Source organism: Corylus avellana, chromosome ca4, assembly GCF_901000735.1.
Source record: "Corylus avellana chromosome ca4, CavTom2PMs-1.0".
In the NCBI taxonomy this organism is placed as follows: domain Eukaryota; kingdom Viridiplantae; phylum Streptophyta; class Magnoliopsida; order Fagales; family Betulaceae; genus Corylus; species Corylus avellana.
In genome coordinates, this window is record NC_081544.1 from 32,626,568 (window position 1) to 32,651,969 (window position 25,402).

The 25,402-nt window shown below is 35.7% G+C and overlaps 4 protein-coding genes across 4 annotated transcripts; 2 read left to right on the forward strand and 2 right to left on the reverse strand.

The window, feature by feature from the left end:
* Positions 1-2,068: 2,068 nt before the first annotated feature.
* Positions 2,069-5,776, reverse strand: LOC132180036 (single-stranded DNA-binding protein WHY1, chloroplastic-like). The gene is made up of 7 exons (XM_059592882.1): positions 5,486-5,776; positions 4,974-5,074; positions 4,724-4,816; positions 3,792-3,886; positions 3,285-3,358; positions 2,633-2,721; positions 2,069-2,459 (listed from the first exon to the last, which is right to left on the reverse strand). Exons 1-7 carry the CDS (start codon positions 5,706-5,708, stop codon positions 2,340-2,342), a joined length of 795 nt encoding a protein of 264 aa, XP_059448865.1. The 5' UTR covers positions 5,709-5,776; the 3' UTR covers positions 2,069-2,339.
* A 1,086-nt stretch (positions 5,777-6,862) lies between these two features.
* Positions 6,863-11,462, forward strand: LOC132178869 (uncharacterized). Its single transcript, XM_059591442.1, has 8 exons — positions 6,863-7,276; positions 7,438-7,493; positions 7,831-7,993; positions 8,556-8,644; positions 9,564-9,696; positions 10,369-10,461; positions 10,680-10,782; positions 10,917-11,462. Exons 1-8 carry the CDS (start codon positions 7,112-7,114, stop codon positions 11,321-11,323), a joined length of 1,209 nt encoding a protein of 402 aa, XP_059447425.1. The 5' UTR covers positions 6,863-7,111; the 3' UTR covers positions 11,324-11,462.
* Positions 11,463-14,066: 2,604 nt separating this feature from the next.
* LOC132179107 (uncharacterized) lies at positions 14,067-20,568 on the forward strand. Its single transcript, XM_059591748.1, has 13 exons — positions 14,067-14,262; positions 14,354-14,415; positions 14,783-14,851; positions 14,967-15,048; positions 15,295-15,365; positions 15,581-15,682; positions 16,368-16,457; positions 16,713-16,787; positions 17,077-17,109; positions 17,950-18,027; positions 18,448-18,513; positions 19,023-19,135; positions 20,215-20,568. The coding sequence occupies exons 1-13, from the start codon at positions 14,208-14,210 to the stop codon at positions 20,234-20,236; spliced, it is 918 nt and encodes a 305-aa protein (XP_059447731.1). The 5' UTR covers positions 14,067-14,207; the 3' UTR covers positions 20,237-20,568.
* Positions 20,569-21,268: 700 nt separating this feature from the next.
* On the reverse strand, positions 21,269-23,935 carry LOC132178437 (AP2-like ethylene-responsive transcription factor At1g16060). The gene is made up of 8 exons (XM_059590875.1): positions 23,697-23,935; positions 23,520-23,602; positions 23,389-23,397; positions 22,924-23,012; positions 22,749-22,822; positions 22,605-22,655; positions 22,423-22,499; positions 21,269-21,864 (listed from the first exon to the last, which is right to left on the reverse strand). Exons 1-8 carry the CDS (start codon positions 23,933-23,935, stop codon positions 21,269-21,271), a joined length of 1,218 nt encoding a protein of 405 aa, XP_059446858.1.
* Positions 23,936-25,402: the final 1,467 nt, after the last annotated feature.

A 25,402-nucleotide genomic window follows, 5' to 3' on the forward strand; every position in this document is an offset into this window, starting at 1 on the left:
CCATTTTTTTTTTTAAAAAAAAATTAAAATTGAAGTAAGATACACTTATAAGAAATTCCTTAGATATACATACCATCGAATTCAATGGAAAAAACATAAAATAAATTATTTATAAATGTATAGTCAAGATTGCACGTAGATAACCGGTTGAAAATCGTTGTCTTATCTTCGATCTAGGTCCCAACCGGACTGCTTTTATCTATGTTGCCTAGCATAAAGGCACTCTCCATGTTGTGCCCTTAGAGTAGATCTCATGAAATTTTAAAGCATCATGAGAGGAATTCCCTCATGGGATCCTATAAGAGAAATGTTATTTTATATTCTATGGTCATTCTCGTTGCATACTCAAGTTAATGTAGTATATATGCTGCATCCATCCTAAAATTTTTTATTGAAATTTCATCAAAGAAATGTTATTTTGCACTATACGGTCATTCTTTCAGCATATTAAGTTGATATAGCATGCTCAATCTACCCCAATCTAGTGTTGGCATGTTTCAAAGGACCTCATTTACTCCACTAGGGCCGGCATAGGCTTAATTACCTTGAGTGAACCCTACTTACTAACCCTTACTTTTCTAACGTCTTTTGCCCAGGGTGTACAATCAACAAAGCTTATTTAGAGAAAAGCCCACACTTTCTCCATGGGGAAAATGATCCTCTCCATTTTAAATGAAATGAAGAGGATCAATTTAGTTACTTTAAGAGGATATTTTTGTGAAAAAAAAAAAAAAAAAAAACCCAAAATAGCAAAATTACCCTCTAAAACAACTACCTGGATCCAAGTCGTCCTCATGGTTGTGCCCTCTATCCATCATTTATTTTCACTCGGTCCCGGTAGAGGCTATTACAGGAAGAAAGCGGGCATGCATGGCCTGCCTAAATGGGTTAACCATGATCAAATCAGATGGGCCTTGTAACTTCAAGCCCAATCCTAGCTAGGGACCGGCCCCTTTTAGATTTACATGGGCAATGAGTAGTACTCCTTTTTGCGTTTTCTCTATCAAATCAACTTAGGATTGTCTTTGCCCTTATGGGCCTCTAGTGTTTTACATCGCCAAGTTTGGCGTAGGAAGGCTATCCCACTCTTCCAAGCCTTCCATTTTGTTGAATTAAATGTGATACAGGTAAAATTCAACCCATCATTTCTTTGCATTAATTTAGCAGGATTGTAATTGTTCGGAATTTGGCATGAGAGGAATGCCCGCACTTTTTAAGGCAAGGTTCCTTGAAAGCTTTCAACTTTTGTAGGCTTGAAACTTATCTTATAAAGAACTTCGTTACCTTAGAACCGTTATAGTAACAGTTGCCATTCACCAAAGTTTCGTTCACGAGCTCTCTCACCAATTGAGTTAGGAATAGAATCAATTCCGTGCATAGAATCCTTCTCTCTCAGGAATGTATAGCTCTCACACTCTTGCCTCTTGGGATCTTTTTCCAAACATATTTAATCCTAAGTGCTTAGATATAATCTTATTCTTGCTAACAGTTGGTTGAGGTTCTCCTTGTGTTTGTTTTTGCCCGAGAATATGCTCAAAAGTATTTCTATTTCTTAAGTTTTTAATTTAATTCCCAAAAAAAATAGTACCTCTCAAGAGAGTCCCAAGGCTCGAGTCTCAATGGGGGATAGATATCCTTGCACACCAATTAGATTTAGATTTTAAAAAATTTCAGAGTTTATAATCATATTTGATTCTCACAAGAAAAAAAAAAAAAAAAAAAAGGAAGGAGAGAATGCTTCCATAACAATAATAATGAGCGGCCCGTTTGGCAACTAAGTGTGCCCTGAGATTAACACTCATAAGACTTTGGTCACATACCAATAAGGAAAAGCAGATAAAAGGGAGATGGTATCTGCAATAGTTGTTGCAGAAGACCATTCTGCACTCAAACTGGAGTTGTTTAAGGCCAGAATGGCAACTAAAGAGTTCCCTTCAAGCAGAATCTGAGATGAGGAGGAAAGAGAGGCAGCGGCTTCAACGGCTAACAAAGCTACCCTGGCTTCACCTGCATTGACATTAAGAAAAGGCAGTCTCCTAGTAACTGCAGCAAGAATGACTCCCTCATCTCCACAGAATTTCCGACCAACAGTTTGATTTTGCATAATATAGTTGTATTTAAAATGTCAATTCATAGTCATTTCAATCCTCCTTCCAACAATGGAAGAAAGTGATTCACTAACTAGAGGATGATTACAACCAAAAATACAAAACCAAAAAAACAAAAACAAAAACAAAAACAAAACCAAAAACCAAAAACAAAAAACAAAACAAAACCAAGGTAGTTCAGACATTAAAAGACAGTTATGCACCATGTCGTATGAGACTCTGCAACGTTCACTATCTGCTCCACTCAAAGTCTCCCCCATACCTAGAATTGGCATTATTTACACGGCCCGTATCCTCTGGCTTTATGGAATTTGCAAAAGCGTGCCAACCTAAAATGTACGGCAGGATAAACTGCATAGGAACAAGTCAAAACGTATCACAGATGGAAAGAAATAGACAATTCACATTGTAAGAGAAGAAAAAAAAGTAAATGCCCTAAAACAAGCTAAAGACAAACATGCACATGCATATGCGTGCACCCACACCCACACCTACACACACACACACACACAGGCATATCATACATTGAAAGCTGAGACGAGGACAGTGTACTCTGCTCTGGTGATAGGAATATATATACTTTCGTCCACATTTACAAGCTTGTTCTGAACACCTTCAGAAAATGACATGCCAAGATCAGATATGGAGCAAGTTATAGACAAATAAATTAAACTTTCTTCATAATCTTAACGGGTCACAAATGATAAATTTGATATGAGCTTGTTATCCAAGTAAAATACCATTAGCACATGTGAATGCATCACATTCTGGCTCCAATCAGAAAGTAAATATGGATAGATGTATAAAGGGAAGTGTGGAGGAAAATATCAAATACTGGGGAATAGTGAGTTTCCGCAGACAAACTAACTTGCCTTTATTATTGCACCTCTGATTTCTAGCAATATATCACATACACATCATTTGATGACATGAGATACTTGCATTAAGTTATAACATAGATGTTTATATCCCCGTTATGATAATGAATGCGAAAAAAGTTTGAAACAAGAAAGGGTGTATCCATAGTATGCTATTGGACATGAGAATATATCATTCCACAACTTCAAGCGAGTAAAAGTTGACAATTACTGGATCACAGTCACATGTTATAACATCATAAAGCAAACAATATCCCAAAAAATTCACCACCAAGACTTGATGAAAAAAGAGGATTACTGAGGTTAAAGAAGTGGCCAGAACCGTCAGGAAGAGGCTCCACCTTCAACACCTTCCTGACCTTTCCCTCCTCACTGCAAAACAGAACAACTTTCAATACATTTCATTATGATAAACATAACAAATAGAGCTTATGAGTACAAACTCTTCCCAATGTTACTGACAAGAAGCAATGCAACATGAATCAATGAACATGAAAATAACTTGGCCAGTTCTTGTGTCTCTAATTGCCAAAATACGGCACATATATCGTTAGGGGAAAAGTTACAAGAATAATAAGCTTAATGCTGTCATAAATCTGTATCATTACAGACAATGAAGATGCATGTACTCATGGTAAGGTAAACATTGGATATATAAAGACAAGCAACATGATCAAAATCAATAGTTCATGTAATTATAAAAATCAATGAAATAGACAACACATGGGAACAGTTTGCACTAGAAAGCTATCTCTGACTCCATGTTTACCATGTTGAATTTGAGGAGATATAGAGTAGACTGTACCTTTTTCCCTTAAAAGGATCATGAAAAAATTCACATGAATCCTTTTTCCCAAGGCTAACTATAGTTCCAATTTCGGTCACTGATAGAGAGAATACCTACATTCAAACAATTCAAAGCATCATCTTGCATTTGAAACTTTAAAATATCTCAAAACAATTCACATTTTATCACTTCTATTCACTAATAGCAGACACAACATTAAGATATTGTAACTGGGATCAACTGAAAGGGTTCAGTTAATCTGGCAACCATCATATAACTTCTAAGATATAGTAGCAAGAAGCTCGGGTCGTTCTTCGAGACTTGTCATAGCAGAATAGTTGATCAGTACCTGTTGTTTAGGTGAAATTTATATATTTCTACACATTGAGAGAGAGAGAGAGAGAGGGGGGGGGGGCCAGGAAATTCATTAAAAGTGTAGGTGGTGCAACCCAAGTATATAGGAAGTACACAAGAGAAACACCTAGCAGATCAAGAACAAAAAAAAAAAGAGAACAAAAATCTGCATAGCAGGGAAATGGAGAAAGGTGGTAGCATAGATCCATTCGAATAAGGTTTTAAGAAAAAAAGTCTGTAGATTTGAGCTCGTTCTCTTTCGATTATCTAAAATTCGAGCATTCTTTTCTCTTGAAATGCACCACATTAAAAAGGAAGGAATGGAATTCCAAACGATAATAATATCATTCCGGCCGACCCTTCTACTCCAATATGCCAAAAGATCCACCACCCATCTAGGTATAACCCATTCTGCCCAAACATTCTACAGGCAAAAATTGAGTTAAAGCAACATATCATCTGCCACCCTGACATTTACTCAGAGGTTCCCACCATTATTGTCCTCCAAATCATTGTAAATCCACAACACCCAAAATGAAACCTAGCGGCACATAAGTTCCACATTATATTATCTGCAAAAACAAAATGTAGATTACCTGCTTTCTGCTCCAATCATATTGTCGAACACCGGCTGCAGGGGCAAACTGAAGCAGCACGAAACCTTCCTTCGATAGTTTGAATGCCCCTGACTGCATACAACACAAACCATCACAAAAACAAGCACAGAGACGCCCTAAGTATTCCAATTGTTACAAATTACTATAAACAAAAAAAAAAAAAAAAAAAAAAAAAGAAGATAGAAAAAAAAAAAATAAATAAAAAAAAAAAAACTTCAAAGAAACATACATCCAAAGGCGTGAACTCCGGAGCTCTGGGCTCTACCGTAAGAGCTGCTTTTCCTTTGTATATTGAGTGACCCACAAAATACCTAGGCGGTAATGTTCCACCTACACACAAACCAAACCAAACCAATATAATTCCATTATAAACACTAAAAACAGAGAAGTTTTGAACTTAATCCTCTCTTTGGTCTGTCTTTATTCTATTCACTGTATTGGTAGTTGACAGCTGAAACAAATTTAGGGAAACAATCAAAATATCAAATTAGACTCAACTAAGTTATGAAATCATATAAACCCTCCATTGGGTCGCTGAGAATTCAATAAGACTTTGAACTGACCCTAAGTTGAGAAAATTATGATTTTCCTACATTTGTTTCTCGGCAACCAAACAGCGTTCAAGTTGGTTTTCTTTGTTTCCTACGTTTTCTCCTACTTTTTCCCCTCAACCGGGAGAGAAAAGCAAAAACAAAAAGGAAAAGGAAAAAAAAAATAAAAAATCAGGAACAGTGGTAGAACCTCCCCCGGGAGTTTGCGAAGAAAAGGAGTTGTTCGGAGCGGTCGGGGTGGTGAGCCTCTGTTGCTGGAAGTACTCGCACTTCACAGAGAGCTTCTTGCTCCAGATGCTGGGGCTGAAAGCGGTGCGTTTAGTTGAAGATTGAAAGAAGAGCGAGGGACCAAGGCGAAGTCTGGGGTTTGGGGTGGTAGTGAGTGCGGAAGATAGCGACTGTAGCCCCTGCATACTTCTTCTTCTTCTCTCTTCCCGGCTCTGCCTGCTTTTTTTGATTTTGGCTTATGGTGCGGTGCGTTTCTCTGGGTTTAGAAATGGAAATCCGAGTCCCATGGGGATTACCAACGTTTAATCGGACGGTGCAAATTGCAGTTGGTACTGCACGATGGAAACGACATGAATGTGTCAAACGACGTCATTCGTTTTATTGATGGGCGAATCAGGGCGATAGGCCGATAGCCAATAGGCCCATGCCAATACATGCATTTTTTTTTTCCTGAAGAAATAAAGGAAGTCTAGCCCCTAGGGCCCTATGTAATCATATATTCTTTAGCTTATAAACCATTTTTTACAAATTAACATTTTTTCTCGGATAATTTCACTTTAAGCCTTTAAATTACAATATGATTTAACAAGTTCCTTAATTTAAATCACTTTAAGTCTTCAAAACATTTCAATTTGAATTCTTGAATTTTTAATTATAGTCAATTTGAACCATTCCATTAGATTTTAAATGTTAAAAGTGAGATATTGATGTTTATACCCCTGAGTTTGTTTTTATAAAATTCTAAATTTACCTTTAATTCCAAATTTTAAAAAAATAAAAAATAAAGTAAAAAAAAATCAGGAATATTTTTGTCTTTTTAGGTATTATCGTTAGAAGTTAACGACTAAATCTAACGGAGGGGTTTAAATTGACTGCAATTAAAAATTTAGGAGTTCAAATTGAGAGATTTTAAAATTTATAGGCTTGTCAAATTGCATGATAATTTGGAAGTATAAAGTGAAGTTACATCCATTCTTTCTTTCTTTAGCAACCTTATCTTATTATGTGTGTTTTGACAATTGAGAAACTTACTAATTTCTCATTTTAACTTATGGACGCACAATGCATATCTAATGATCATCTTTCATGGTCACTATAGGAGTATTACTAACATTTTCTATATAATAAATAGGTTTTATTGTCTTAATGGTTAATGGGTAGTTCAATCAATTGCAAAGATTCCTCCTTTTGTGCATATATATATATATATATATATATATATATATATATTTTTTTTTTTTTTTTTTTTTTTTCTGTGGGAAGGACTTTTTACGTTAAAGTTCTTGCAATAGATCTTGCACAATGCCACTGATTTGAAGTTGTGGCGTTATCCTCAGCCACAAACACGCACGCACACGCGTGGATAGAAACAAGAGCAAGCGTGGCCTCTACTGATTCTATAATAACCACACGCTCTATAAACACCGAAGTACCACCATTCAATTGGATCTTGCTGATTCAGAAGACTCTTTCACGCTCAATCCGTTTGCATTCCATAGATGATGCTCTTTTGATTGTGCAAGAAATCTTCATTTCAGTCTCCCTTGCTTCTTTCCTTTCGTCTTATTCTTTGAATTGTACGTATGAAATGTCCTCGCTCTGTTCCTCATTTCGAATTCTGGCACCTCAATGGAGGCACAAGAACGTGCGCTTCTTTATTTTCCTCCATTCCAAGAGAAAGACTAGCTTCGTCCCAAGCGTCATTTCCTCCTCCACGGGCGACGATTCTGTTCCAACTCCCAAACAAAGCCAGGTACTCTCTCTCTCTCTCTCTCCCTCTCTCTCGGCACTTCTTTAGCTGTTTATGCTGTAAAGCTTAATTTGGAATTCTTTGATTTTTGTTTTTGTTTCAGTTTTGGCACAAGTTTCCTGATTTGTTTTCACTTTTTTTCTTTTTTCATGATTGTGGCACAGTTGCGTTATGATCCCTCGGAAGAGCTATTCGGGATCGATGTCGCTCCGAAACCGAGGTTTAGAACGCTTTCATTCATGTACTTTTTACGATTATCATATTCCATTCATGGACATTTTACGATTATCGTATTTCATTTTTACTTATCAAAAAAAAGAATCGCTTTGGGGACAAGACTCAAACTTTTTCATGTGTTTTGTTACCTTAAAAATGAAAAAGAAAACGAGCAAATATGGATCTTAGGCATTTTGGCTCAGTATCATTATACTGAAATAGCTTAATTGATCGTATTTCTTTTTGGTGGAAAAAAGTTTTATATGAAGTTGGTCCAATCAGCCATGGTATTTCCTTTTGTTTCAGTCTAATATGTATGTAATTTTTAAATTTAATTTCAGGAATGATGGTTCTGGTGCACCCACTCCACGTTCCTGGTTTGGACCAAATGGGCAGTACATCAGAGAGCTACCCTGCCCAAGTTGCCGGGGTAGAGGTTATACTCCTTGTACAGAGTGTGGAATAGAGAGGACCAGATTAGACTGTTCACAATGTAATGGGAAGGTATATGCTCTTGGAGCCATATTTTTAATTAATTGCAGATCGATATTTACATGGGGGTGGCTTGCACTACAATTTTATGGAGAGTTTTGTTAATTTAAGATAAAAGTGAATTGTTCTATTTGATTATTTCTTTTCTTTGATATTCCTTTAAGGAGAGTATATACATATCAAATCAAGAAGCTATGTAGTAGTTTAATTAAAGTAACTTTAAAAGGCATTACCTAGTATTGGTTTCGCTGAAGAAAGGTCTTGGGAGTGAAGATTTGGATATGGTTTCTAACCTTCAACATCTATGCATGAAGGTTGTCACTCTCAATAATTGAACCTGGAAAGTATAAGTTGCAATTGAACCATAATGCAATAGGAATGGGTGCGTAACTTAGCAGTAAAAAAAATAGTTTTAATTTCTGTATGTTATTCTCAAGAAACTCGCTAATGCACTTCTTGTTGGGATTGTGCCAATTATTTGTTATGGTTATGAAGCAGTGAGGAAATTGGTTTTGTGGAAAGACAAAATACTTCTGTATCCTTCCACTGATTTCTTTGGTCCCATTGACAACAGGGCATAATGACTTGTCAACAATGTTTGGGTGATTGCGTCATATGGGAAGAGGCGATTGATGAACGACCATGGGAGAAAGTTCGCTCCAAGTAACTTTTTCATATCCTCTTTTTATTGCGCACTCTTTGTTTTATCAAATTCATATTATCCCCATGTCTTTGCTGTCACTTGTCAGTGCGCATATTCTAATCTAACACTGTTTTCTAATTTGGTCATCCGTTGTTGATGAAGAACTAACTACTTTGCAAATGATTTTTTATACTTATTTGTAACTTATGCACAAATACAAATAATCTAAAAAATACATACGTAGAAACTAGACTCTTGCTTTTTAATTGCCACTTTCATTTCTCTCATGCTTCATGCTCTTATTAAGTAGGTCTAATAATGGTCTATAATCCACTCCGATACCTTTGCCGTTTGGGAAAGAAGAACTTTTTATGTTGTCTGCATTTTAATAATTGAATTGAACAAGTTCTATTTATGCTTAAAAGGCAAGGCTTGTAATACTGAATGACAAGGTTGAAGTGCTTCTTACATGGTTATCTTGTGTTCCTACTATAAAAAATGGACCATATGGTGCATTCCATGCTCTAATAAACCAATGCCACATGGAAAGCTAAGCCTGTTGTATTCCTACAAGTCACTTGTTCCAGGAGTTCTATCATGTTTATGCCATTGTAAAGGAGATTGATCCAACCCTGGTGATAGAGTTTACACTTTACAGCGTGGCTACTTAATTATAGTAATTGATAAAAAGCTCTCATGATTACTATTAAAGTATTACTATTATCCCTCAGAAGCAAGTGTTATACTTTATGAAATAGTAATGTTAAACAGTTGCTTATTAACCGTGGTATATACTGCACAATGAGCTACTTTTTGATGATACAAAGTAGTTTTGAAACATTCTTGTTTTTGCTTGTATATGTCAAATGTTTCTTTGTTTTTTAATGAATACATTAAGGTTTTTAATGCTGACTCTTTCAACTTTTGCTTTTCACCCAGGTCTCTACTCAAAGTAAAGGAAGATGATGAAGTTGACAGCTTAGATATAAAGCTGGGCATGAAGAAGAAATCAAAGCGTGTTTACCAATCACAACCTCCTGAAGTTGGATTAAAAATCAGTCGATCACTGAAAGTTAGTTGCCTGCTTAACCTTACCTGACATGTTGCTTATGCAAAACATGACGTGCATATGTTTTATATTGCATATTCATATTGTTATCTGACACACCCATATACAAAAACATGGCATGCATTTGTTTTATATTGCATATTGATATGTTATCTGACACTAAGGGTGAGTATGTAGAATCATAGGTATTAGGTACCTTAACCATGTTGAAATGCTTTGACTACATACGACTGAAATCACAATTTCATCGTGGTCCATTTTGTTTCTCATCATTCTTGTGTGGTTGGGGATTTTGAGTACTTCCTGTATACTTAAGCTGTAGCTCCGATCTAGCATTTTGAACGAGTTAAATGGGTGATTATTATTTGTGGGACAAGTGAAGGATCTTTGAATTAACAATTCTTTGTAAGTTTGTAGATAAATTGTTCAATGTCTCCTTTCCTGACTGGATGCAGACTCTAACAGGCTCTGCAATTAAAGCTTCATATGATGTAACACCTAACATGATTACCATAAACTAGGCTTGCTACCATTTATTGTGATGAGGCTAGGTCCTACATGCAAATATTGTTTGCATATGTTCCTCATCATGCATTGTTTCACTAAATTCCATAAATTTATAGATTTTGATAGGATCATGAATTTAATCTTCTTGGTTTAGTTGGATGATTGCAGAGTCTCAATGCCAAAACAGGCCTTTTTAGCAAGAGAATGAAGATCATACATCGTGATCCTAAACTTCATGCACAAAGAGTGGCTGCAATTAAGGTATGCAAATGTTTTGATTCATAACTCTGGATTTCCAGAGTTTCATATATTGCATAAGATAATAGTTTTACATGAATGTTGCAGTGCTTTGTTCTGAATAAAAATACTAATTTATTCTTTTGGTAAGCTGGAAGGGAAGTTTATTGAATGTTTAATTTCCAACATAGTTGACATTGCAAAATCTCTGCTGTAAATTATATCAAATTTTATGTGTATAGAAAGCCAAAGGAACAGCTGCAGCACGAAGGCGCGCTTCTGAAGCTTTAAAAGCTTTCTTTAGTGATCCAGAAAATCGTCGCAAGAGGAGCATTGCCATGAAAGGTCTGTTTTTATACCACGAAGTTAACTGCTGACAGCTCAACTATACCTTTCATTACAGCTAGGCCTAGGCTTCGGATGAGTAACCTGCATTAAAATACTTATTGACCCAGAACAATTTTCTCGTTCTGATGCAGGAGTACAATTTTACTGTAGAAACTGTGGACGTGAGGGACACAGGAGACACTATTGTCCAGAGCTTAAGGATAGTTTGATAGGTAGACGATTCAAGTGTCGGTTATGTGGAGAAAAGGGTCATAACAGAAGAACCTGCCGAAAGTCAAGGTCAAGCAATCAGGGAAACACAATTAAGAGGAATCATCGTTGCAGAATATGTTATCAAAGCGGCCACAATCGCAGGACTTGCCCTCAAGTGATTGGGGTAAAGTTGAGTGGTACTCATGCCACAACAGGCTCTCCCACTGGAAGCAGAACATGCACTTGCCAGTTTTGCCAAGAAAAAGGGCACAATATTCGGACATGCCCCCGAAGAATTATAAATCCCTCGACGATTAATCCTCAATCTGAAGAAATAAAGCAGTGAACTGTTTTTTTGGATCAATGCAGCTTCAGTAAATTCTTAAATTTTGTGCAGTCTATTTTATCTGTGTACCTCTCAATGGTTTCAATCACTTATACTGTATCTTCTTGTGATCTATGATCATTTCAATAATCATGCCTTATTTTATCATGTTCTAGTTATAATTTGTCATCGATTGAAACCGGCCTCAAGAAATTGATTATCATAAATAGACTAGAATCTCCAAGCTTGAAACTATGCTACCCGGGTAGTATCATTGATGGTCATTGGTGCAAATTTTTTGTTGATTACTATTAACGGAGCAGTTTAACAATTGCAGAGCTTTTGAGGTCTCATTTCCTCCAATTCTCTTATGACAATTTCAATTGTAAGTCTCTGAACCTTCAATAATTATAGAACAGTGTTATTTTCACACCTCCTTTTACCATTGGGTTAAACTTAAATCTAATTTTACTACCTTGGCTTGCAGCCTTATCAAAATGCTGTTTGAATTTTTAAAAATATCAATTTTACTACTCGAGTTTTGCATGTTTACCGAATTACAATTGTCGTCAATTTTCCATCCAAATCAGTCATGTTGCCATGCCAGCAAATAGCCATGCCATCTCTTCTAAAAGATTGTTGCGTGTGTACATCTCACCATACTTGACACGTGTGATACTAAGAAATGTTACACACTTTCACTCACACTTTTTGACGTGTTGTATTAAAAATCATCACTAGATACAAAATTTTATGGTGATTTTTAGTGCCACAACAAAAAGTTTGAGAGTAAGTATGTAGCATTTCTCAATATATTTTGGTACACTTTTGATTGTTATCAGGTGACAACTGGTAGATGGGCAATCTTTCAAGCCTAAATTCATTAGAGTGAGTCAAGCTGAAAAGGCCATAAGGCATTTGTTTTCTATACCTTGATTTAGTTTGGAAATCGTTTTGTGAAATGGCATTCATGGGATTAGCATTCATGGGAAATCGTTTTTTTTTTTTTTTTCATTCTTTCTCTATTTTTTGTATATTTATCTTATGATGATCTTGTGTTAGTCCTAAGGCTTGGACTGATCCTCCTTATATAAGGGTAGGGGTGTTAATCTGGTCCTGTTTTTCGGTTTTTGGCCAAAATCGGGACCGGTACCGGGGTACCCCGATTCTTGAATTTGGAAAACCGGAACCAGGGATCCCGATTACCAGCCGATTCCAGTTTTTACCTGGTCCAGTAACCCCTTTTTTTAAAAAATGTTTTTTTTTTTTTTTTTTTGAAACCTCATGAAAAAATTGTTTTCTGAAATGAAACCTCGTGATTCATAACCATTTAATTACCTTAATATCAAATTGACAAATACCTAAAGTTTAAAGGAAAGAGAAATTTATCTTTGAAGAACTGTCAATTCATTCGGCTAAACTCACTAATACAAAACTCACCAAGAAAATCATCAAGCACAAAAAGTAAATCTTCAAAAAATGAAGCACACAAAAGCAAACTAACCAAAACAAATCCATACCATACACAAAAAGTGGAGAGGAAGAAGAGAATCGGAGGAAAGATGAGAGAAGAAGAGGGAGAAGAGAAGAAAATGGAAAAAGAAAAAATGAGGAGAGAGAGGAGGCTCTTGGAGGATGAAGAGGAAGAAAAAAAAAAAGAAAGAAAGAAGGGAAATATAAATGATGAGAAGACACAAATAACCCTCTTAATTTAACTATGACAAAGAAAGAATAAGGCCTAACAGTAAATCTACACCATTATATAAAAAGTAAGTGAGGTGAAATACCCAAAAATTCGTTTAAACTAATTCAAATTCAAAATAACCCCAAATCAAATTCATTATTTCCTTACTAATTAAATTGGGTGAGCTTAATACCAAAGGGAAAAATAACAATTTGGCGTCATCAAAGAAAAAGCACTGTTATAGAGGCATTGGCTCTTTTGTATATTAATTTAATATATATATATCAAATATTAAAAAAATTATTATTATATATAAATGCACCCGGTTCCAATTTCCCGGTTTGTACCGGGTGCCCAAAACTGGGACTAGAACCGGGGTCCTCGGTTTTTGTTTTTTTTTGCAACCAGAACCGACTCCCTAGTTTCTCAGCTTCCGGTTTCCTAGTTCCGGTTCCGGTTTCCTAGTAATTTTTGACACCCCTATATAATAATGGATAGTGTCCTTCCAACGACAGAGAGAAGAAAAATAAATAAAAACTGTTATATGACACCATTTTTTCTTGAAGAGTGTATAGCTTGGTGGGTAGATAAGAAAAAGTAATATTAAAAGGAAGACTGACTTTTGTCCTCATCTTGTCCTTCCAAAGGCAATGTTACTTTTAAAATTACCATTAAATCAAAATGCAATAATAATTTATTCTAAATTTAAAAATAATTTAAAAATTCACATCACTTTTAAAGGGACAAAAAAAGAAGTTTTAAAAAAAAATGCATATAACTTGGCTTTTAGTTCATCAAGTGTGTAAGTTATTGATGAAGTGATTTAACCCTCCAAGCCCAAGGTGCATCAATGGCCCAAAACAACGTGAGAGAGGTAGTCAAAATTAAAGCTGAGGTTTAGCCAAGACCCATTGACTTTGCCAATAAAAAAATCGGCCCAAAATCATAACCCAATATTAGTTGGACTCTTTCATCGAATGAGGATCAGCCCTAAACAATACAGTAACTAAATAATAAAAAAGCCAGCTGTACGTCTCCTTCTATAAATAGAAAACAAAACGAAGTCGGTTATGTATAACGCCGTCGTTTTAAGAATCTGATTATAGAAAGAGTCATCGTCACCAACCAGCGTACGCATTCTCCCGGAAACCCTGTCCTCACTCGGCGTTGTCATACAAATTCTCTCTCTCATCTTAGGTTTTGGAGTCACCAAACTCAGCCATGGCTTTGCAAACCGGCATGGGTTTTTCTCGGGTCCTGATCTTAGTCGGAGCAGGTGCTGTCTGTTTTTCCAGCCGGGCCATACATAAAAAATCTCTATCAGTTGTGAGCTATTTTGATCTCTGAGTTTGTTTTTATTTATGCAGGATACACTAGCACGATCCTGATCAAGAACGGTAAATTCTCGGACTTGCTTGGCGAGCTTCAGGTATTGTGCTGATTTTACTGCTCCGTCAAATCTAGTTCCGCTTGCTACTCGTACTCTGAATTTTTTTAATTTTTTTTAATTTTAATTTTTTTTAATTTTTTAATTTTTTTTGTATTTGTGTTTGTCTATTAGGTATTATTTTGTGTTTTATTTTGTGGTTTTTTATTTTTTCAGTTTCATTATTATTATGATTATTTAAATTTTGAGTTGTAAAATTGAAAAGATTTTAGTGAATCATGTTGACTGTTTGATTTTTTTTTTTTTGTGAAATTAATGAGAACTATATAGTTTATGTGGGGAAATTTTTCCACAATTGAATAACCTTCATGATATATATATAACGTGGATTACCCTATTGCATTGGCAGTCATTGTTGAAGGGAGTGGAAAAATCTGGGGATCAATCAGATGGCGATTCTGATGCCATCGCGGCCCAGGTAATGTGAAGATGAAAATTTTATAAAACAACGATTGAATTTTTTTTTACTTGCTAAAGGGCATTTAGGAACTGGGATATGCAGTGTGCTGGAATCTTACTTGACTATTTTGTAGGTGCGACGATTGGCAATGGAGGTTCGACAATTAGCCTCTGCACGGCATATTACTGTTCTGAATGGGAATGGTGGCCAAATTGGTATCCTCTATCATATACCTAAACAATTCCTTTATATGGTCTACCGTCTACGGCTATTTCATTTTTTTTTTTTTTTTTTTTTTGGATATGACAAAGTGATTCTCATGCATTATGCCTTTTTCTTTTTGTTATAAGTTAGGAAAACTGCTAATTATTACCGAATTATGCATTTTCTGATGCTTATGAAGTGTATTCTAGCTGGGACTTTGTTGTTTAATTTTACCCCCTCTTTGTGTCTTTTTCCAGGTAACTTGACATCTCTTGTAGTTCCAGCTGCTACCTTGGGGGCATTGGGCTATGGCTACATGTGGTGGAAGGTATCTAGATGTGCTTATTAATTCTTTTGTTTAGTTTACTTCTGATAAAGATATTTGCATTTTGACCAATTTTTCATGTATTCACATTTTGTGTGATTGTACTGTTTTGACGGATTGATTCTCAATTTTTTTTTTTTTTTTGGGTGAGATTCTGAGACCATTGTACGTGCTTTATGGATATTAATTTGTTTTCTCCCCTTTTCTTTTATGATTAGGGTCTTTCATTCTCAGATCTTATGTATGTGACAAAGCGGAATATGGCTAGTGCTGTTTCAAACTTGACAAAGCATCTGGAGAATGTGTCAGAGGCTCTTGCTGTAAGTTTCGGTTTAAATAATTTTTCTTAGACTACTATAGGTAATTTCAAAAAATAAGCATGGATTAGACACCATTGTGCATGTTTTGTTTCAATGGTATTGATAGGTCAAGTCTTGAGATCTTGATGAACAGTTTTAAAGTGTTTTGTGATATTTCAAAGGCTTTAAAAGCCTGCTTTATATTTCCGTTTATTAATAAACCTCTTTTACTGTTCGATTATTACCATGTTAGATGCATGTCGGAGCAACAAGCTTGTCCATAGCTGTGACCAATAGTTTGGATATTTTTGAACTTATCTGCCATTGTTTGCATCAATACAGTGTAAAAGATATTTATTCTGACAATTTATACTCTGGGTGCATTTTTTTCATTCTCTGATATCGCTGTTTGTTTTCCTTTTGATGAGTGTTCATTCTCCGGTATTGTAAAGTAAATATCAGGGTGTCTGTGCGCATGTGAATTGTGTTTTATGTGTGTCAACTTTGGGAACCTCAAAAGAATGAAAATTTGAGGCAACAGAGTTGCTCTTTTACCTTCAATCTTGGCAGCCATACATAAAAATTCAGCTAGTTATTATTGTATACTTTAAGTTCAATGAGGCAATATTCTTTTAGATGTTATTTTATATTTTTAATTGTTTTCTACAAATTTTCATTGTGTTTCAACAATTCTTCTATTGGACAGGCAACAAAGAGGCACTTGACGCAGCGAATTGCAAACTTGGATGATAAAATGGAAAAGCAGAACGAGATGTCCAAGTTAATTAAGAATGATGTATGTGCTTTGAGGTTTTTATGATTTTGTTATTCTTAGTTTCTAGAGTAAAATCAGCGAAGTACAATATTTTCCAATATTATGGGTCGTCTAGAGCTGATTCTGATGATATATTCATGGAGAATGGAGATCAGTTGTGTACTTTCCAGTATCGTTATACTGTCTTTTATTCATTCGAACATGGATGGTAGGTAATTCTCATTTCTATGTTTTATTTGCATTGTCATTTTAATATGGTTTAAACTTGTGTAACAGGTCGCTGAAGTTCAAAAATCTCTTTGTGACATTGGCTATGACTTGAATGACTTACAGAGGCTGGTGGAAGGTTTGGTGAGTTTTTTTTCATGAAGTTTGTTTTGGTGGTGTCAGTTGTGTGGTGGCGTTTGCACTAGTGATCTTTTGTAGTGTGTCATCTCTACTACCCACTCTTTGCCCCGATTCAAGATTTCTTCTTTCGCCATTTGTTTCCAAGAAAAAAAAAAAGAAGAAAAGGTTTTCTCATATATTTATCTTTCATGATCTCCAGAAGAAAGGGACACCGTAGTAATAATTTCATATATGTTGCTTTTTTTTAAAAAAAAAATTGTATTGATTGTAATGTTAAGTTTCTTTGTTTCAGGATGGGAAGATAGGTACGCTGGAAGGAAAACAGGTAAGACTTTATATCTAATAATGTGTGTGTGTGTGTGTGTATTTATACACGTGATTACATATACATATACATATCCTCATTTTATATGAGAAGCCATATCTTTACAGATAAATAAAGAATTTCTATTCTACGCTATAACATTTGCTGAGATTTTCTGTTTATAATTTTTGTCCTAGCGTGGAAAATTAAAATCCTAACCAGTAAGAGGTAAAAAGGGATAACAAGCAATTATAATCTATTTTTAAAAGTGAGGTGTATTTATGGTTGGAAGAAATATATGCCTATAGTGGTAATCTGGTTTGCTGACGAATTTTGTTTGCAAAACATGTTAGTATTTGTTGTTTCAAGTTGAAATTCATATGGTTAGTAAGAAGAGAAGAGAGAAAAAAGGTGGGGCTAAGGGGAGGGGGGTGTATTTGTGGGGAAGAAACCAGGTAACCAAGTTGTGGCAATTGAAGTTTTTATTATAACTTCTTTTTTGGTTAAAAATAATAAAAGGAAGTTGCAATGATGCCTTTTGGGTTATTTGAGTACTGAAAAATTATGATATCCCATGGATGGGCTAGATGTGTTCCATTCTAACGAACTCAGAGATACATAACAGAGCAGATTTATGTTACTTAAAAGGTAAGTTGAGTGATGTCTTGGTTTACAAGTTTCAGTGAGGTGTATTTCATTTTTGGTTGAGATAGTTGTATTGTGGCTGGTATTTTGAACTTACTACTGTGAGGATAAATCACCACAGATATGTGACTTGCACTGGTTTTGGCTGTTAATCTTACAGTTGTATTTGCATATGTATCAGCTTGAGGAGATGCTGACATTATTTTATGGTGACAGGATATTGCAAATCTTGGTGTTCTGTACCTGTGCAACTTTGTTGATGGAAGGAAGGGGATAATGCCTGAAGTTCTGAAGGTTGGAGCCAGTAGTTGTTTAAATATAATTTGGAGTTAACTTTTGAGCTGGTATCTTTTTTTTTTTTTTTTTTGAGCTCCCCCAATTGGTTGATTATTTCAAATGCATCCATCCTACTTGATAATAAATGGTATTGTAACCAAAGGTAACAATGTTCCTGTCACTCGTGTTCATTGCATGCCACACTTTAAAGTGGCAGTAATGGCATCTGATGCTATCTCCCTATTGTTTTAAAGAATGTATAATGTGCTTGGTGGTTATGGATTAATCTTTTGTTACTTACTTGGAACAATCACTAATGTTTAGGTGATATAGAGTATATAATGCTGTCTTTAACATTTTCCTTATTGCATAATTGTAGTCTCATCTCTATGGGCTTTCTTACAGAGCTAATTTAACTGTTTGGTTAACATCTTGCAGGAGCAACTTAAACTTAATGGAAAATCTCGTAGTTTACTCACGTATCCAGAAGCTCCAAGTCTGAAGGTTCTTTCCTATGTACTCTGTTTCTTCTGGTTGCTGAATTAACAAAATTGAAATATGTGAAACATGGGATAGGGATTCAGACTTTCAGTGATTCAAATCCCCTAATCCAGTTGATTATCACGTATTGCTTAGTCTGCAAGTCCTCACTGACAACATGACCTGCCTATCTATAAGTTTCTTAAGTGAAGACACTTCTCATATGGTTACACTTTTTAGTTTGTGGAATTTTTTCCTCTGTTCCTACATTATAATGGGACAGGCCCATCAAGTTTCTCATTTAAATGCTCTCTTATCTCTCTTTTGATGACACTCTTTCTCTTGATGTGGTTGCAAATGCTCCTCTCTCTCTCTCTCTCTCTCTCTCTCTCAAGTCCTGATTTTTTTCAGGGCTTTATAATGCCTTTTGACATCAGCTATGGAATTTGTATTCCTGAGTAATTGATTATATGCATCTTTTGGTAAGATGTGTCCTCTTTGTTTGAACTTTATGCCATTTTATCTGCTTGTAGGGTCTTAAGGACATTGCAGACACTATGGCCGGAGGTATGGATAGGTCAGCATCAGATGCTATTGTGCAAGATGGTGTTGATAGGTTGGAAGAACAGCCGAGACCCCTTCTGAGGTTTGAATTTATCGTTTCATCAGAGTGCATTTTCTGGACAAGAACACGTGCTTTTGAATGTGTGTGATTGTGTGCTTTTGTGAGCTAGGCGATTGATACCTACTTCTGTTCATTTTAGAACCACATTTCTTAGTATCCTGTTTGTATGAGTGGGTTTTAGGAATCCTAATCACTGTATAGCTTGTATTGAATTCTTCATTACGCTTTCAGTGTCAAGGTTGATGTCGTTTTTCCCAAGAGCAGTAGTTCCTTGGGGAAAGAGAGGGGGGACAAAATGAAATATAATGATAAACTGAAATAAATAAATGAATCGATACTTTTGCTCAGATTACTTTGAAGATCAATTTTCTTTTTTAACAAGTGAGCAGCAATTTCATGCTCTTGATTCAGTCTCACTTCAACTCCCTCTTTACAATGGGTCACCACAAAATTCTTCACTTTTTGAGAAGAGTTTATTGTAAGTAGGTGGTGCCAATTGACTAAGTGCGCATATTCTGATTTAGTTATGCCATGTCTGAGGCCTTGTGTTGTGCTTCATTAGCAAACCCGGTCATTGTCCACATTTATTTTTTGAGGTTCCTGTTTTAGAGCATCTTATGTGCCAAACCTGCACCTTTATATGCATGTCGTTGTTTCTCGAGCTAAGTTGGTTGACGTTCATAGTAGATTTATGCTTGAAACACGTATTCATCACTGAGAGCAAAGGTACACATAGCTTTATGGTTCCAGCCTGCCTGGTTTGTGAACTAACTCATTCCCTATTTTAATGAGTGATAAGGTTATTTAGCCATAGATCCAGTTTCAAAGACCATTATCTTTTTGAATATAGTATAGACATTCTAGTAGTAGGGTTAGTAGATTCACTGGTTATAATGACTTTTGGGCCGGAAGGCAATAGTATAATGGGGTAGATAAGGTTTAGCTATTCTGTTTGTGTTAGAGATAATGCCATAAAATCTGCCAATGCATGTAACTCCTTACAGTTTTTGTTCTCTACTTCTCTTCTCCCTTGGAGAAATTTGACAGATTTGTTCTATATAGTTTTATTCAATTGTGCTTATACCACTTGAACTTTGCAGGGCGCTTTCTACCAAGTGTTGAGTACAATATTCTGGACTCGATGGTAACCTACCTATCATATGGCTCTCCTCTATGTACTCAGTTGATGGTCAATATGGTTTGATTGTTCAAGTTTGATGTACACATCAGTCGTTACTGATGGGATGTCGTTAATTTCTATATGCATATATATATTTTTTCTTGGTTTGGAATACCACGCGGATGGATTCTGATGCAGCCTATTCAGTGCTGTGAAAGCTTGTTTCTATATAACATCGGACAGAATAAAACAATTCCGTCAGGGTGTCCAAATAATCTCAGGCATTGCTGAAAGGCCAACTCAATTTCAACCTATCTACATGAGATTTGGCCCATATCTTCTTCTACTTGTGCTAGAGACTTTTTTATTTTATTATTATTTTCTTATACATATTTTTATCATGGATCAGATTTGTTTTTCTGGCCATCTCGTGATATGCTCAAATGGCTGGGGTTGTACGGATGGCAATTTAGTTCACAGTTTGTGAGTTGGGGTTTCTCGATGGAAATATAAAAGCCTACCTTCCCAAATCACGACGCAAAAAGAAGTTAAAAACAATGGTAATTGAAATTTGGTAAAACTGGCATGCCGATTTGAAGTGGGTGGGGTTTTTGGATTGGTCGGGCTACACTGACCCCTTAATGCTGCACGTTTCAAAATTTTCGACGTAGTAGTGTAGTACTGATCTTTTGCACGAAGAATGTAATTCAAGTTTTTATTTTGTTAATTTAACAATTTAAATGGTGTTACGTCATATTTATTATGTTGTAATTTGTACAGCAGCGAAATTTTATTTGGACCATAAAATGGTTTTTTTCTATTTCATTAGAATATATACATTCACTTTATTTCATGTGGTATTTATATACACGCCTTATTTCATACTCCTGCGATATACGGTACACAACTTTTGCCCTTCTTTTTTCTCAAAAAAACTTTTGCCCTTCTTTTTTATGCTAATTGAAAGAGAAACTACATGTTACTTGGGCTTAAATTTTGTAAAAGCTTTTATAGAATTGTTGCGTTGTTAGTGACTAGTGAGGGACGCTTAAGGTACGATTCCAGTCTCCGGAGGAGTTGATAAAATGCAAAGTGCTTTCCTGCGGTGATATTAGACCAGGCAATGGATTGTCATCGGTAGAACACATGTAGGCGAGATTACCAATTTCGTTGTGAAAAATCCCTCCAATCCCTTTGTCGTTGATTGTATGCACAGGGAATTTGGTGTCATTCTCTTCGGCTTCCATGTCGGTGTTATTCAAAGCCCTCTCTGTTAGCTCTATAAACAGTGAAGATCTTAGGAGAAGGCCAAGTGCAGTTGGGGATGGTGACTTAGTTTCACTTTGAAAAACTTCCTGTTTTCTTAGGGCATTGTCCTTGGCATCCACTGTCAAGGTATTGGAGTGAAAGATGAATTGTTGATCGGTTGTTACCCCACTTGAAATGGGGTTAGAGGACATTGTCCGAGGCTGGGGCTCTATAATTGGTTTTGGTTCTTGGGAAGCAAGAGAATTGGCACCTGCTCTTAGCCATCTAATGTATGTGCTCAAGTTGAAGTTTGTTACTGCATTAGTGCCTCTATACTCTATTGCTGCGATATCATAAGCATGAGCAGCCTCCTCTTGAGTACCTGCAAAAACATAAAATGACCAATTATAAACCTAGTTGAATTGATATAACAATTTGGATAGTAACTGTGAGAAACTCCATACGAGACCCATCTATTCTGATAGGTGGCTGAGTAGTTCAAAATTTATTTAGATAGGTGGATTTTATATGAATCCTCGCACAATTATTGTTAAATTACTAGCAATGTAGGCAACATCACCCTACCACTATGAGATTGCAAAGTCCTACACTTTTGATACCATTAATTTGGAATTGGATCCACAACAAATATTATCCTATTGAGTATTGATTGAAGTTAATTAGTACCACAATAATAAAAGAACACTAGGACGAGTGAGTCCTATATAAGGTCTCTTACATTATTTGTCTAAACTGACAGATAATTGTTGTAGATCTCTATACTCTATTATTAATTTGACTTATGTAGAATCATTAAATGTACTTAGTCTAATCATGGGTTGTCTATGATTAGGGATTTGGGAAACACAAATGCAACCCTATCAACCACCAAAAAAATAATAATAAATAAAAATATACAATTCAGATGGGTGAAACTTACTGTAAGTTCCAAGGTAGAGATATTTGTTTCCAAACACCCCCCCTATCCTTGCTTCCCATCTTCCATTGTGATGGTGCCTGCAGTTGGTCAAAAAGTTCAACCCAAGAATATTGAATTGGTTAATTCCCTGTTAAAAAGGTTAAATACCAAAATATATCATTGCATGTCGAAAGTTATTTTACCTTGCAACTCCTCTATACTTGGATACACCTCTTGAAAAACCACTGCTCCTCCTAAAAACGAACAGAAAAGCCAATTGCATTCATGGTATATATATTATTGGAAAGCTTGTTGATAAACTACTTCTGAGGGGGATGATCAGGTACCTTCTTAAAGAGGCCAAGTATTCTTCTCTTGATACAGTCTTCATTATCTCTATTTCTTTCTCGTACTCAGATACCTGCAAGAATATCACACCAGAGACTACCAGAGTTGAGAAAAGACTTCATAGGAGAAAGACACAATGAATGAATGAAAGAAAGATACCCAAATTCATGTTACCGGGAAATTTGTAAAAGTTGATGCTCCCCAATACTTGAGGGCAGCCAAATCATATGCTCTTGCAGCAGATTCTTCTTCATCATAAGCCCCTGATTAGCAACATCATAATAAAGGTCAATGGCCTCTAAATCGAGTCCCTGTAGAAAGCAAAGATGGTTTGAATGAGCAATAATGTTAAACTACTCATTATCCCAAAAGCTTAAGCTGAGGTAAATTTAATCTTTTAATCATTAAGTTAACATTCTTCATCACGTGTTGGCTCAAATTCCTTTTTAACAGGTGATGCTCAACACGTAAAATATTTAATTTAATTTAAATAGGGTTGAATTGATGGAGTCAAGGTTTAATCTCAGAACTTTTGGCTCTGATACCATGTTAAACTACCAGTTGTCCCAAAATCTTAAGCGAATAGAAAGAAGTAAATTTAATCACTTAATCATTATTTTAACAAATAAAAGCACTCACCTAGGTACACTGCTCCATGCCATGCCAGCAATTCCAATGTGCAAAGAGTAGATCAAAGAAGGCGTAAGCAAATAATCAAGAAGAACATCTATATATATATATATAAACAAGTGGTGAATTAAGCTGTGTACCTTGCTTTCCCTTCTTCCTCTGGGTTGGATTCCATGATCCCTTATCCCACAAATGAGCTTCAAAACGTCCAGTCCATCTATGTCTGTGTTGAGGCACATATTATAAGCAATATATATTTGAAGCATGTATGTGCATGCATGCATGTCTAAAGGTATAGATTTTTAATATCGAATTACCTGCTGACCCCACGAAATCTTGAACTTCTCTTGACGCCAGTAGTGGTAGTCGTCGTAGGTTGTTGTTTCTGTTGTTGTTGCTGCTCACCTTCATTATTGCAGCTTATTGCAGGCACAGGGGATTCCCTCAGCCGCCTCTTGATACATTTGTTAGCCAAAGCATCACCTTCATTAATCATGCGCAAGCGAAGCGCTCCTGGGCCCAAACCATATTTCGCAGTCGCAGGGGTCATCTCCATTTCTGATTTTTGTCTCTCAGTGTACAGAAAACGGCAGGCAACTACTGCTTTTATTGCTTGATGTTGATAAACCAAGTGCAAGTGATGTTTATATATGTGTGCAATATGTTGTCTTATGCCATTGTTTTTTTGGTTGATACGACTGCTTCAAGTCACACGACAAAATATTTCGATGATTTCCCTTTCATTTGAGACAAATTTGAAATGTCTGCTTCCTTCTAGACGGCGAAGAACTCACTATCTGGGTCGAAACAAAATTATCCGACTCCATGTATGTAGGGGGTAAACTTCAGCAAAACAGCGGTATAATCGGACTTCAAAAATTTCATGCTCCTCAGTTTTTATTTTATTTTATTTTTTCTAAGCCAATGGTCTCGAGCCACTTCACTCTAGGTTACAAATAAGCGTGTGAATGCCCGGGAATAGGATATTTCAATCTTAAAATAGAGAGGAATCATTTGATGGTTTGTGTTCATTGCTGCTATAAATCTCATATAAGTTAATGGTGAATCGTGAACCATATAATTTAATGATTAATCTATTAAATTTATAGGAGAATATGAGCAAATTATTAACATTAATTATTTCTCTTTATTTATTGAAGAATGTTAAGTGTTCTCCTAATTCTATATAGGTGAATATTATTTTCTAAAAAATAAAAAAAAATGTGTATTTATTTCTCGCACCTGATTTTTAGAAAATAATATTCACCTAAGACTCGAATAACAGGTAGCATTTCACTATTTATATAGCATAATTCCCTTATTTCGAGTGAAATTGAGAGGATCCTCTCCCGGCCCCACATTGAATAGAAAAATTATAAATGTGTTCATGTCAATTAAGTCTTACATTAGTTCTTTATTGAGCGAGAATTATAAGAAACTGCTATGGTAACTTGCTGGTCATTTTAGAATGACGGCTCATTAAATTTTTTGACGCGAGTAGTTTTTGATCACCTAAATATGTATTTGAACTAATTAATTAAGTCACAATAACCTTTGATTGGCCGGTGTGAATGCGGTAGAAACTTATATAGATTCTTGGGATAATTTATTTACGACAATGGAATATATATCCAGGAAAAACTTTTGGCAGATAAACAAACGAAGAGAACAAAATGGGTTTTTGGATTATCCTACCTATAAAACCAAATTATTTTTGTTTTTTTGGAGATAAAGACGAAGACACGAATCAGTCTCTGCAATTAAGAGACAACATGGCACGTCATTTACTAATTTTGCTGCTGCTTATGCCTAGGATCCTTCGTCCAATTACAGTTGATATTTGACGCTTGTTTGGCAACGTGTTTGATTGCGACTGGACCCGTCAATAGGTTTTGGGTAAGGCAAAATGGAGTTGGTTCCACCGCGGCATTTCCTATGAATCCCTTAGAATGCTTTTTTTTTAAAAAAAAAAAATTTAGGAATGTTACCGTTCTGTTTCTTTCGTGAATATTGTTTTTGGTTT